At 43.2% G+C, this 12,036-nt stretch overlaps 1 protein-coding gene across 1 annotated transcript; it reads left to right on the top strand.

Moving 5' to 3' along the window:
* Positions 1 to 216: 216 nt before the first annotated feature.
* Positions 217 to 2,006, top strand: HARBI1 (harbinger transposase derived 1). Its single transcript, XM_010226428.2, has 2 exons — positions 217 to 901; positions 1,522 to 2,006. The coding sequence occupies exons 1-2, from the start codon at positions 232 to 234 to the stop codon at positions 1,896 to 1,898; spliced, it is 1,047 nt and encodes a 348-aa protein (XP_010224730.1). The 5' UTR covers positions 217 to 231; the 3' UTR covers positions 1,899 to 2,006.
* Positions 2,007 to 12,036: the final 10,030 nt, after the last annotated feature.

Genomic DNA, 12,036 nt, shown 5'->3' with positions numbered 1-12,036 from the left:
GCTTCTTGTGGGCCACGGGGTTTGCTGCTCCTCATTTTTTAAAAAAGCAGATATGAAAAGGAATAAAAAATATGCTATATAAGCTGGTTAAAAAGAAAATTGCAACAGTATCTGAAAGACTGATCATCATTATTACCATCATTGAGAGCTGTTGAGAGTCCCCTTCCTCTTTGCACTGCGGAGGTGGCAGGCTCTGGCGCAGCGGCTCCGAGGAGCCGTGGGGCGCCTGCCATGGCTGTGCCCATTGCTGTCCTTGACTGCGACCTCCTGCTCTACGGCCGTGGACATCGGACGCTGGATCGCTTCAAGCTGGACGATGTCACAGATGAGTATCTAGTGTCCACGTACGGCTTTCCCCGACAGTTCATTTACTACCTGGTGGATCTCCTGGGAGCCAGCCTGTGTCGGCCCACGCAGCGCTCCAGGGCCATCAGCCCGGAGACGCAGATACTTGCTGCCTTAGGCTTTTATACCTCGGGCTCCTTCCAGACTCGCATGGGCGATGCCATTGGCATTAGCCAAGCCTCCATGAGCCGCTGTGTTGCCAACGTCACCGAGGCATTGGTGGAAAGAGCCCCCCAGTTCATTCACTTTCCCGAGGATGAGGCTGCGGTGCAGAGCCTGAAGGATGACTTCTACGGGCTGGCAGGCATGCCAGGAGTGCTAGGGGTGGTCGACTGCACTCACGTGGCAATCAAAGCACCAAACGCAGAGGACCTGTCCTATGTGAACCGGAAGGGTCTCCATTCTCTGAACTGTCTGATGGTGTGTGATGCCAGAGGAGTCCTGCTGAGTGCAGAAACACACTGGCCAGGCAGCCTGCCTGACTGCACTGTGCTACAGCAGGCAGCCCTTACAAGCCAGTTTGAAAGTGAGCTACATAAAGATGGTTGGCTACTTGGTAAGTCAATTTTCCATTGATTTTCATGAGAATCTTTTAGATATTGGCTTATCACTGAGTCTAGAGCATCGGGGCTCAAGTGATTAGTTTCTAATTGTTTTCCTGCAGATTCTTTGAAATCTGAGATTGTTGGGACCATTCTTCCCTTAGAAAGCTAGAACAAAATCTGTTTATATATATATATATATATATAGAAAGAGAGAGAGAGAGAGAGTCCAATTACTGTATATATTATATACCTTCTGGTAATCTTTTGTTTTCAGTATTTTACATCTTTCTGAATTATGCAGTTTTAAATTCTACATACAGTTCTTGCCCGTTTGTCATAGTTTCAATTTTGTGAGTTTTCTTAAACTCCTCTTCCATATTCCTTAGGATTTCTTTGTGTAGAATGTCTCATTTTTTTCCCCACACTTGTAAACCTTAGCTATTGTTGCTTTTTCATTTTTTCTTATGTGTTCTGTTTTAGCCCCAAAATAGATATTCTATTATATAACTATTATCATTAGCTATAGCTATTATGTCTTACATTAGATATATCTTCAGTTCCAGAAAACTGAGGCTAAAGAGTTGAAAGTCACCGTAGGTTTCTAATCTCTCCTGCTTGTCGCTGCTAACAGGTGACAGCTCCTTCTTCCTCCAAACCTGGTTGATGACCCCTCTGCATATCCCCGAGACTCCTGCAGAGTATCGTTACAACATGGCTCATTCTGCCACTCACAACGTCATCGAGCGGACGTTCAGGACCATTCGCTCGCGTTTCCGCTGCCTGGATGGGTCCAAAGGCACCCTGCAATATTCTCCAGAGAAATCCAGCCACATAATTCTGGCCTGCTGTGTGCTTCATAACATCTCCCTGGAGCACGGGCTGGACGTATGGTCTTCTCCAGCCACAGGACACTTGGAGCAACCGGAAGAAGACTACGAGCAAATGGAATCAATGGACTCAGAAGCCTGTCGTATACGCCAGGAGCTTTTGCTTACTCATTTTAGTTGAGTTTGTGACAGCTTCTAAAGGCTGATGTGAGAAGAATACAGGGCAGATATCTTCCTCCTCTGTGAGTTCATTAAGACTGAGCAGTTGGGAGACGGGAAGAAATTTGACCGACTTTTGATTTTGAGGCAGGAGGGGTATTCTGAACTTTTGTTGATCTCTCTGTAAATGTCATATATAGTTGTTAATATTTCACCGTTGTGATGGATATCTCCTTTCACCTATTGTAGGGAACAGTGACAGTTATGTGAGAGTAGAGGAGAAACTTGGGAAATGGTCTTTGATAAAAAAAAAAGAAAAATCTATAAGGTTTGAACTATTTTACAAAGCACAGTTCTATGCCAGTTTGTAAGATAAACATTTATTTTTAAACATTTCACAAAAAATAAACTGCCTTTGGGGCTCCAGTCTACTCTCAATTTATAAACAGCAGCATACAAAAAACACTCCTCATTTGGCTTGCAGATACAAGTTCTTACTAAATTCCCTCAGTGGTTTTGCATACCTCCTAAAACACAGTGATTGCTGTGAATGTTGTTGCTTGTGTTCTGGGAGGAGTTGGGCTTTTCTGGTATATTCACATTAATATATGCACATATCTAAAAGGTAAAGAAGGGCTGAATGTTTCGTATTTCCCAAGTTTGAGAAGATGTTTAGCCTCATTGGCACAGCTTATGGTTGGCTGTGTTTGTTACTTAATGTATATTAGGAAACAGGCTAATGAATTTAAGTCTAGTTCTCACTAGATGTCTACCACAACAGAAACTGTCATCTTGTTATGCTCAAAGAAATGTGAAGGATTGACTGGATGACAAAAATTGAACTGGTTGCATAAGTAAGTTCTCTATTTGGATCAGAGCTGAGGAATGGGAAGGCTACTCTGATGTTGCTGGCAATGTCCCTATTCAGTGGAAAAAAGTCTCTAATGCACACAGTTGTTGCTGGCACAAGACTGAAGTGTCCTGGCAATGCTCTCTTTCCAAAGAATACACTCATTTCCAAGGATATCGCTTGGCAGCACCCTGAGATTATTTTGCTTCTTGGAGATTTTATTGTTTACTGAGAAGGAAATGTAACATCCAAGTGTCAAGGCATTGAGAGTTCTGCAGAAGAAGATGAGAGGAAAAGGAGGGGGGAGGAAAAAAAGAAAATAGGATGCCATAAAGGCAGCAGCACAGCCATTTAGCCCAGCAGTTCTTTCTGCTCTTTGTAGGGAAAATGAGCCTGGATCATGTGCCACAAGTTTGAAAAATGAGAAAATATAGGACATGTTCCTAAGAACTGAGTGAAGATTTGGAATTAGATATAGTTCTGTCAGTTTGCAGTAGCAATAAGCATTTCCTACTTTATAGACAACAGGCAGGCTTGATGAGGCATAAGTAGCTTGTTTTCAGAGGCCTTGGTTAGAACTGTACAATTACATCTCCAACAATCTGAGATGTTTTTCTATTTTCTTTATACTTTCTTCCATGATGTGTGCCATTTAAGAACTACTATTTTTACTATGGAGAAAACCCTGAACCTTTTACTTGGGAAGAAACATGTAAGCATTACTTTCTAGAAAATCATTTGTAAAATAATCATAATGCCAGAGGAAAGGAGAGTTGCTGCCCTATGTCTGGTGTCTCATCACAGTATCCAGCTGCACTAAAAATGCTTATCTTTAGACCTAGACACCAGTATGAATTTGAGCTCAGGTGAAAGTCAAGCGGGACTAGGATATGTGTATTTACAGTCAGCTGTCATGAAATAATTAGTAGAAGTTTCTCAATTTATGCTATTAATAGCTCTCTACAGCATGTGCTGAGACCAAAGTGGTGGCACTTCCTGGAACCTCTTCACCACTGGAACTTGTCTTGCTGGAGTCGTGGTCAGTTTTGGTAGAGCATAGTTTCAAAACTAATCTCTCTGCTTATCACTTTGGGCAAAAATTGCATCAGGTTGTTCTGCCAAGACCAACTTGCAGTTCCTTGTGTCAGGGCCTCTCGGTTGATTTGGGAAATGGGGTTTATTCATCTAGAGAAGAGGCTGCCCTATGTGTTCCTAGCAGCTTCCTTCAAAATGACTCATCTGGACTCTTCTGCTTCCCTTGGGCTAGGATCACACTTTAACCTGACAGCTGAGAAGCATTTCTTCTCTGCTTTCCAGCTCCTTTTTGCTTCCCCTGCAGCAAGCTTACCAGCTGTTTTCCTGAATACGTGAAGTTTGTGCAGTGTCAGAGCTGTGAGATGCAAAGTCTGCCCTGAGTGTCAAATGCTGGTACTGCCTGGCAGATCCTAGCCAGCTGCTGGAAGATGACAGTGACTGACTATCCAACGTACTGGAGTTTTCACTGCTTGACTAAATTGCTCTAAAAATCCCACCAACCCCCCTTCTCAGTTTGTCTCCTCAGAGACTGCCTCATTCAGCTGTTAGCTGCCTCTTATGCTGCATAATGCAGCAAACCTCGTGCTGTACACTTCATTTGTTTGGGTCTTCTGACTCTTTTCTTTGATGCTGTAGGCACTGAGTGCCCTCATTTGCTTAGATTTTGCTCCTAATATTCAAGTCTCTCCAGAGACTCTCATGTGTGATACAGAGCAGGCAGCACCACCATTACGACAACTCGTATTAACGCATCCCCAGGGCTCTTGTCACAGATTGACCCTCTTGGAGGGGTTATGTACATGTTTGTCTTCAGCAGCCAGGATCTTGGAGTCAAATAGATAATAATAAATATTAACAGCCTGCCTGCTTTTCAAGGAAAATAATTTTTTTTCAATTAACTTTTATCTGATATGGTTATCTCTTTCCTTCTGAACGTGTGATACCATCTGCCTGTTCTTGCCTGTTTTTCAATTGCATTTTCCCCTCCCTGATATCTTGAGGATACGAGACCTGGAAAACATCTTACAGGGAGAGCTTTGAGACGTGAGTTTGAGAGAAGATGTAAGTTTTTGTCGATCATATAATACTTTGGATGGTGCAGGCTGACCTGGAAAAACAAAACAAAAGACGAGCAGCCCCTCCGTGTGATCCCAGCTAGACTCGAAGTGAGGGATTTTGCTGTTGTTGCAGTCCAAGCAGCCCTTGCAGCGTCTGGGCGATGACGCGGATGATGACGAGGTGATGACGCGGATGATGACGCCCGCGCCCAGCCCTGCGCGCCCCCTCGGGGCTCGATTCCCCGCGCCTGCGCTCTGCCGCCCCCGCGCGGCGGGCCGGGCGGGGAGCGCTCGTCTCTCGGCTCGCCGCGCCTGGCGCCCTTCGAGCCTCGGCTGCTCGCGCCTTGGCGCCGCTCTCGGCTCTGCTCCTCGGGCCTGGCTCGGCGCTCGGCTGGCTCGCCTGGCCGGAGCGCGGAGCGGCGGCGGCGACGAGCGACACCCGGGGCCGCTCCCTCCGGCCCGGCCCCGCGCCAGCCCCGGCCCCGCTCCCGGCCCCCGTCTGCTCCCGGCCCCGGCCCGCACCAGGTAGGCTCGGGGCCTGCGCGCTCCGCCCGGCGCCGGGGCCGGGCCGCGCGGGCTGGCGGCTGCGGGGCGGCCGGGCCGCGGCGGGCGGAGCGGACGCGGGGCCGGAGCTGCGGCTTTGCGAGGGCGCCGCGGCCGCGGCCTGGCCGCGCGCTGCTGGGCGGCGCCGCGGCGCGGCCCGGGGGAAGCGGCCGTTGGGCCCCGCGCGGGGCGCGCCCGGGCCCGGCTCCTTCCTTCCGCGCTCCGTGGCCGCCCTCCCGGCGCTCTCCCGCCTTTGTGCTCGGTAGCGGGGGCCGGCGTGAGCGAGCCGCAGTGCGCGCGGCTGCTCGCGGGGGCTGCTCCCCGTCCCGCCCGTTGGACGCGGAGCGGGCGCTGCCGCTGCGCCCGCCTTTTGTTTTTCCTGCTGCAAAACACTTGCCAGGAGCCCGTGCACGGAGATGCCCCCGCGCTGCGCGGCCGCCTTGCCCCTTTCTTGTGCGGGAGCTGCCCCAGTTAGTTCCCTAGCGTGTTGTTTTCCTGCAGCCCTTCAGGCAACACTTCCATTTCTGTAGTTTTATTGGAGTTTTGTTTTTTATTTTTTTTTCTGGGTTATTTTTAATTTTACCAGTAACATGCTTTCTGTTGTCTCTGGAAAGTGCTCAGCATAATTCTTGCACTAAAAAGGTGTTTTAACTTCAAGAACGAATAGAGTTTCAGAGGACCGCTTTTTTTTTTTCCAGTATGTTTTCTTATAATAACTTTCTGTTTTAAGAGACAAATTTAAGAATAGAAAGCAGTCTTCTTTTAGGTGGAAGTTTGTCCTCAGAAAGATCGTATTTATGAATGTGGGGGATGTATTAGTTGTATGTCTGGGCTCAGGAAGAGTGCTTCGTGCTGCTCCATTTCTCCTCTGTATGAAATGTTCACAGATCTTTACAGAAGAACCTAATGTCTTTTTTTTTCTTTTTTTTTTTTACTTCTATATTTGTTCTTGTTTACTGTGCCACTCAATTTGGTGTCCTTTGCAAATGTCATGTGGCTTCTTAGCCTTTGTCACTCCTATCCTCTTTCAGATTGGTAGTGGGAATGGTAAAATGGGACCTAAAAATGACCTCCTGCTAACGTGCATTTACTGCCAATCCATTACAGTGCTTTTTAGTTTTGTTGCTGGGCTGGTTTTCAGGATGTGGAACGAGGTTAAAGCCGAGCAGATTTGAATGCCTTATGAGTCAGGTTCAGGAACAGCACCTGAAGTTAAAACCTTTGTGTTCTGAAACACTACAGCAATGCCATTTCTGGCATGTGAAACCCTTCTCTACAGCTTGCATAGCAGTAGTGCAGTCCAGGCGACCTAGTCAAGGGGTTAGTGTGTGTTAATAGCTACCTTGTTCTCTCTTGTGCTAGTGGCCATGCGCTAACTTGAAAGTAATAGAATCAAAACAGTAATGAGATGAGGAAAGAAGAACGTGGATTTCAGAAATGAATAACAATTTAATGTGCAAGGGAAGAGACTAAATATTAGAAATATTCTAAAGACCGAATATTAGAAATATTCTAATGTGAGCTTTTGAAAACGTCTGTATAGTAGTTTGCTAATGAAAGACCTGATAACTGGGTTGTTTAACGTGTGAGGAGATATAATTGTTTACTTCTTGAGATTTAATGTTTATTGTTAAGAACTTTGACTATAATTGTACCTAGTAACTCTGTTGTCTCTAACTTCTGTGAGCTGTTTGTTGGTGGCTCGTAGGAAGATGAGGTCCCTGGCCTGAGCACGGAGACGGTTGCTCTAATCTTTGTGTGAGCGCAGCTCCACCTCTGATGTTCACAAGGAATCATTCAGTGGGGTCCTTTGGGCTGTCCTGGCAGAGCGGTTCCTGCTGTCCTGCTCCCGGTACGTAGCACTAGTTCTCCACCTTGTGTCATGTAAAATTGCTGGAAGGGGTTGGTGACACGTTCTTGATGCATTTCTCGTACTCTCAATCCCAGAATGAGAAAGGAAAAGGTCTTAAGAAATGGCTGTGTTTCTGTTTTCAAAGTCGAGATCTTCTTTTTCTCCTATGACTCCTTTAGTTTTTATACATGTGTGCATGAGGACAGCTTCAGCTTGTGTGTGGATCACTCTGCTTTTGATGTGTTACCTTACTTGATTATTTCCATGTGAACAGGGAATTGAATGAACCGTGTTTTTAAATTATGTTCTTGCTTCCAGTTGCATTTTCTTCTTTACTTAGCTGATGTGCACATGCCTTAAATGTAGCCCTGGTGCTGAAAAGCACTTAATTTGCATCTTGTGGATATTCCTTTGCTCCTCTGCCTTATAGGTACTCTCAGATTTCTCTTCCACATATAACGTCAATACTTGGAACAATCTGTGGCTCTTGAACTTGAGGAAGTTTGGTGTGACTTTTACTGTATGTATTAGGACTTTGGATTTAAAATTTCTTCTCTTTCTAAAAAGAGAGCACTTCTCTTATGGTTAATCTGTGTTCCCCTCGTCTCCTGTCTCTTCTTTCTCTTCCTCATTTCCCACTGCATGCAGGACTTAGTGAAAGATGCCACAGGCTGAGAATAGAATTCAGAAAAAAACTCTTAATCCCCTGGAACTTACTTCTACTGTTTGGCTTAGTTTGCAGTTTTGTGAAATTACTTTTATTCTCATCTTTGCTTCTGGATTGTGACTAATATCGTGAGAATTCGTGAAGTTTGCACAGAAATGATAATAATAGCAATGGAAGTTCTCCATGTTATCATTGGTAAATGAAACTGTCAAGTTCCAGACGCAGCTGGTCACTTTTTTTTTTGTTTTGTTTTACAATTTCTCTTGTCATTTTTTTTCCATTAGTTTTTCTAATCTTTAGCATTTGATACCTGCAACTTTCTCTTCCACTTCCTCACCTTTTTTTTTTGTAAATAACCATCAATTAAACTCTTGACTAAAGAGTTCTCTTGAAAGTCTTATAGCTTATTTAAACCAGTCTCAAAAGAAAAATTAAAATTTTGAATGTAGTAAACTTTTTCTTGCAATCATATAGTAGTTTGAATTGAAAATATGCTATTGATATGTGTGTAATTTAATCAAATTTCCTTGATTGTCTTGTTTATGGTTTCATTTTAAAACATGATACTGAATTTTGTAATCATGAAACGGTGATACAAGCTATTTCTCTTTTAAATTTCTGTTCTGATTTATGCTGAAATGTTCAGAGCTACCGATACAACTTAGAGTAGGGTATTTAATATATCTGCAAAAGATGTGCTTTGACATTGCATTCCAGTCTCCCTGGCTTTAATCAAGGGAAAGCTTCAGCTTACAGAATGTTAGATTGGGGAAGTTCTAAAAACTTAAAAACAGGATCGTAGAACAGAAGCACCTTTATGGTAATAATTTTGGACTCTGTAGTTGCATGCAAAACTGATCCTTTTTTTTTTTTTTTTTTTTTTTTTTGCCTTAGACTGTAGACTTAGACTTTGTCTAGACTGCAGATTTAGGTCTACCCAGTTAAATACCTTTGATTTGATTAACACAACTTTGTTAAAACAGAGTGATAGCTTATTGCTTTTGCCCTTTCCCTTCATCCTGAAGAAGTTGTATTGGGTGATGCAGCTTGAGAACTGGCAGCTTCGGCTCTGTGTAAGCAAGCTAGCAGAAAACAATGCAGGTCAAAAAGGAGGATGGTTTGAAAGCATCCACCTTGCAAGATGCAGTTGTCAGTGAGAAACAAGAACAGTGGTAGTCCTTTACCCAAGATACTGAAAACTGCGATATTTAGGTTGAAGACTGGCTTTTTGCTGTTGAGCAGCTCTGTGCCAGGGGCCTGCATGCTTGCAGTGTCTTAAATTAGGCCACCTGTTTGTTTCTGTGTGTGTGCACTGTGCTTTGTGTGTGCGTATATTCAAACGTGTGTGCATATGCACATATATAATTATATATATTCGCTTGTATATGCATATAAAAGAAGACAATGAATTGGTTTCTGGAATTCTAGTTTTGCCTCTTTCATTATTTTGATTAGTCATGCTTAAGATATGCTGGTTATGCGTCTATGAACTGTACCTGTGAGTTAGCCTTGCTTAAAATTTCACTGTACCATGACTTATATTTTCAGTATGTATGTAAGATATCTTGCAGCAATATCTAAAATGTTTCTTGAAGTTGTCCCTTCTAGAAGCTTTTCCTGTCCCAAGAAGAGCACTGTTATAAAACCTCATATAAAAATACTATAAATGGAGTAAATTCCATTCAGTAAATTCAAGAGGAAAACTTGTAGCTTATCAGACACACTTTCAGAAACTCTGTGGCCTTGTACTGAGCATAGTACTAAGCTTCTGTTCCAACTTATCTTGAGTTTAGGAGCGGAGCTATTCTGTATGAGTCATCTCACCCTTTTTTACAGATTTTTGTTGCTGTTATTGCATTGTTCAAATTCCACTGCTGCATACTTTGATTACTTACCAAACTAGGACTCTTTCACTTGTGCTGTTTGTTCAGCTGAGTTAATTCAGTAAAGAGGGAAAATCAGCTTTTTTGTTTTGGTTTGGTTTTAAATAAGCTTTGCTGTCTTGCAAGTGGAAACATGAAAAGAGTTAGACAGCCACATGGTGTGAATCAAATCAATACTTTTAATAAAACTACTGGTAGAATTCAATGTATGCTCTTCAGGAGGATGTCAGCATCATCACTGCCACACTGCAGGTGGAACAGCAGTGGATTTATACCCCTGACTGGGTTATAAGTAAAAAGGGATCTGGAAAGTCATTGGGTGGAGTTGTGTTTTTGCTGACATCTGCTTGTTCTTTCTTGGAGAGCTCTTGTCTTTGAGTACCAGAGAGTAAGGTTGTATTGCCTTAGGAATGAAACTCTTGCTTTTTAAAAAAAAAGAAAAAGGAAAAAAGGAAGGACAGCATTAATCTGTAGCCGTACTGTTTTTCTCCTTTGCTGTAATGAGCCTCTTGAATATGTTGGAGTTTCAGTAAAGCAGTCTGCTTCAAATCAACCTGTTTAACATGCAAGGGAAAATAGTGGTAGAAAACACTTTGAGGAAATAGCATGTCTTGTGACCACAACCTATATGAGGATCCTGTACAGTGAAGATAAAGCATTTGGCCTCTACCACCAGGTATATTTTCGTGCCTGTCTGAACATCTTGTGATCATTTTGGAAAATCCGCTCGTCTGTACATGGATTGTCAAGATATAGTCAGTATTTAATAAATACAATCAAAAGATTCCTCTTTTTTTTTTTTTTCAGTGCTCCATATAGTCCAGCAGAAGTTGATTTGCCTTTTTTTCTGAATCAGTTTTGACCATCTGTTTGCAAAATATTTGCAAATTCAGATGGATCTTATAATAATTACTGTCAGTGCAAGGTGATAACTGTTTTAAAAAATGACTTTCTGATATTTAGGCAAAGCCTCAGATGCTGCAGTTCTAGAGTTTAATTTAGAATAAATAAAAAAGCACCCTTTGTTGTTAGTGATTGGACACTTTGCTTAAGAACAGGCATTTCAAAAATAGAAGATACTTGCTTACAAGATGGATAGGGCCATGGCCAGAGCTTGGGGCAGTACAGAGTATTAATAATCTGATAGCCCTTGTTGCTAGAGACAAGGGTGACTTGTGTTTTTGTAGATCAGTGGCACCCTTCATCTGTTAATGAAAGCTTTCCCTGGCCCTAGCTGATGTCTTAGTGCACTGAACATGCTGGTCAGTAACCTACCAGGATCGCATCAGTTTTGCAGTCGAACTTGATTTGGAAATCTTAAAATTCTGCAAAGGAGCTCTGGGATAAGAACAAATAGTGCATGTCTCTTTTTTTTCTCTGGACTTTTCTGGAGAAGCTTGAGTATATATATTCTCTGTGTTTCCCGGATTGCAAAGCCAGAGACAGCTTTTATATTTCACTTAATATTGCCTCTTTCTTCATCAGTCACTTGAGACTTCTTCAGGCAGCAAAACAGTCTGAAGTTATGGATGTTTCCGTCTTTTGGATAGAACTCTCTTTTATAAATAGCATTTACTGATTGCAGTTTTTTTTTTTTTTTTAAACTGGTAGAGCTGTTCCCACCCTTTCTGCATGCACACATCAGGAAAGGCTTTCAGTGCTGGGCTCGGCATCCAACCAACAAGTCCTTAGGAGTGGTAAGAAAGATTTTTTAGTCTGAGAGCTGAAGGCCACATGAAATAACTTTTTTTCCCCAATGGAGGATTCAGTAATATGAGGCAGTTCTTGGCTGACAGGAAGATATGAAATGCTTTCTACCAAAGCCAGCTGTGCTTCCAGAACAGGGGTACGAGATTCTCCCCAAATCATCAATGCCAAAGATGATGGAGGGGTAGCGGGAGTGGGTGGGGAGACGCCCAAGATCTCCACAAAGTGCTGAAGTTTCTGATTTGTACACTCAGCTACTGCATAGTGCATAAAATACCTTGACATCCTTGCCATAAGGTTGTTTGGAGGTATTTCTTTCAGTCTCTTTCTCTCCCCAACTTTTCATTCTTTTCCTGGGGTCTCCAACCACTGCTAAGTTTCTTCTCTTTGCTACTTCATTTTGACTTTCTAGACATCTAGAACCTGTAAAAATGACAGTTATAAATGAGCTCAAATTGCTCTGAGGCTGGGAATCCTTAAGGCTTCTTTGGGGACAGTTGGCACAGCTCAAGTTAGAAGGCTTGGGGCTGGGCTGTGTAATGCTCTTTCCAAAATTGTAAACAGC

The sequence above is a fragment of the Tinamus guttatus genome, unplaced genomic scaffold, assembly GCF_059628265.1.
Source record: "Tinamus guttatus ecotype Peru unplaced genomic scaffold, ASM5962826v1 Tinamus_guttatus_pri_ptg000089l, whole genome shotgun sequence".
Taxonomy (NCBI): Eukaryota; Metazoa; Chordata; class Aves; order Tinamiformes; family Tinamidae; genus Tinamus; species Tinamus guttatus.
Note: the sequence above shows the minus strand (reverse complement) of the source record. Positions and strands in the feature narration are given on the sequence as shown.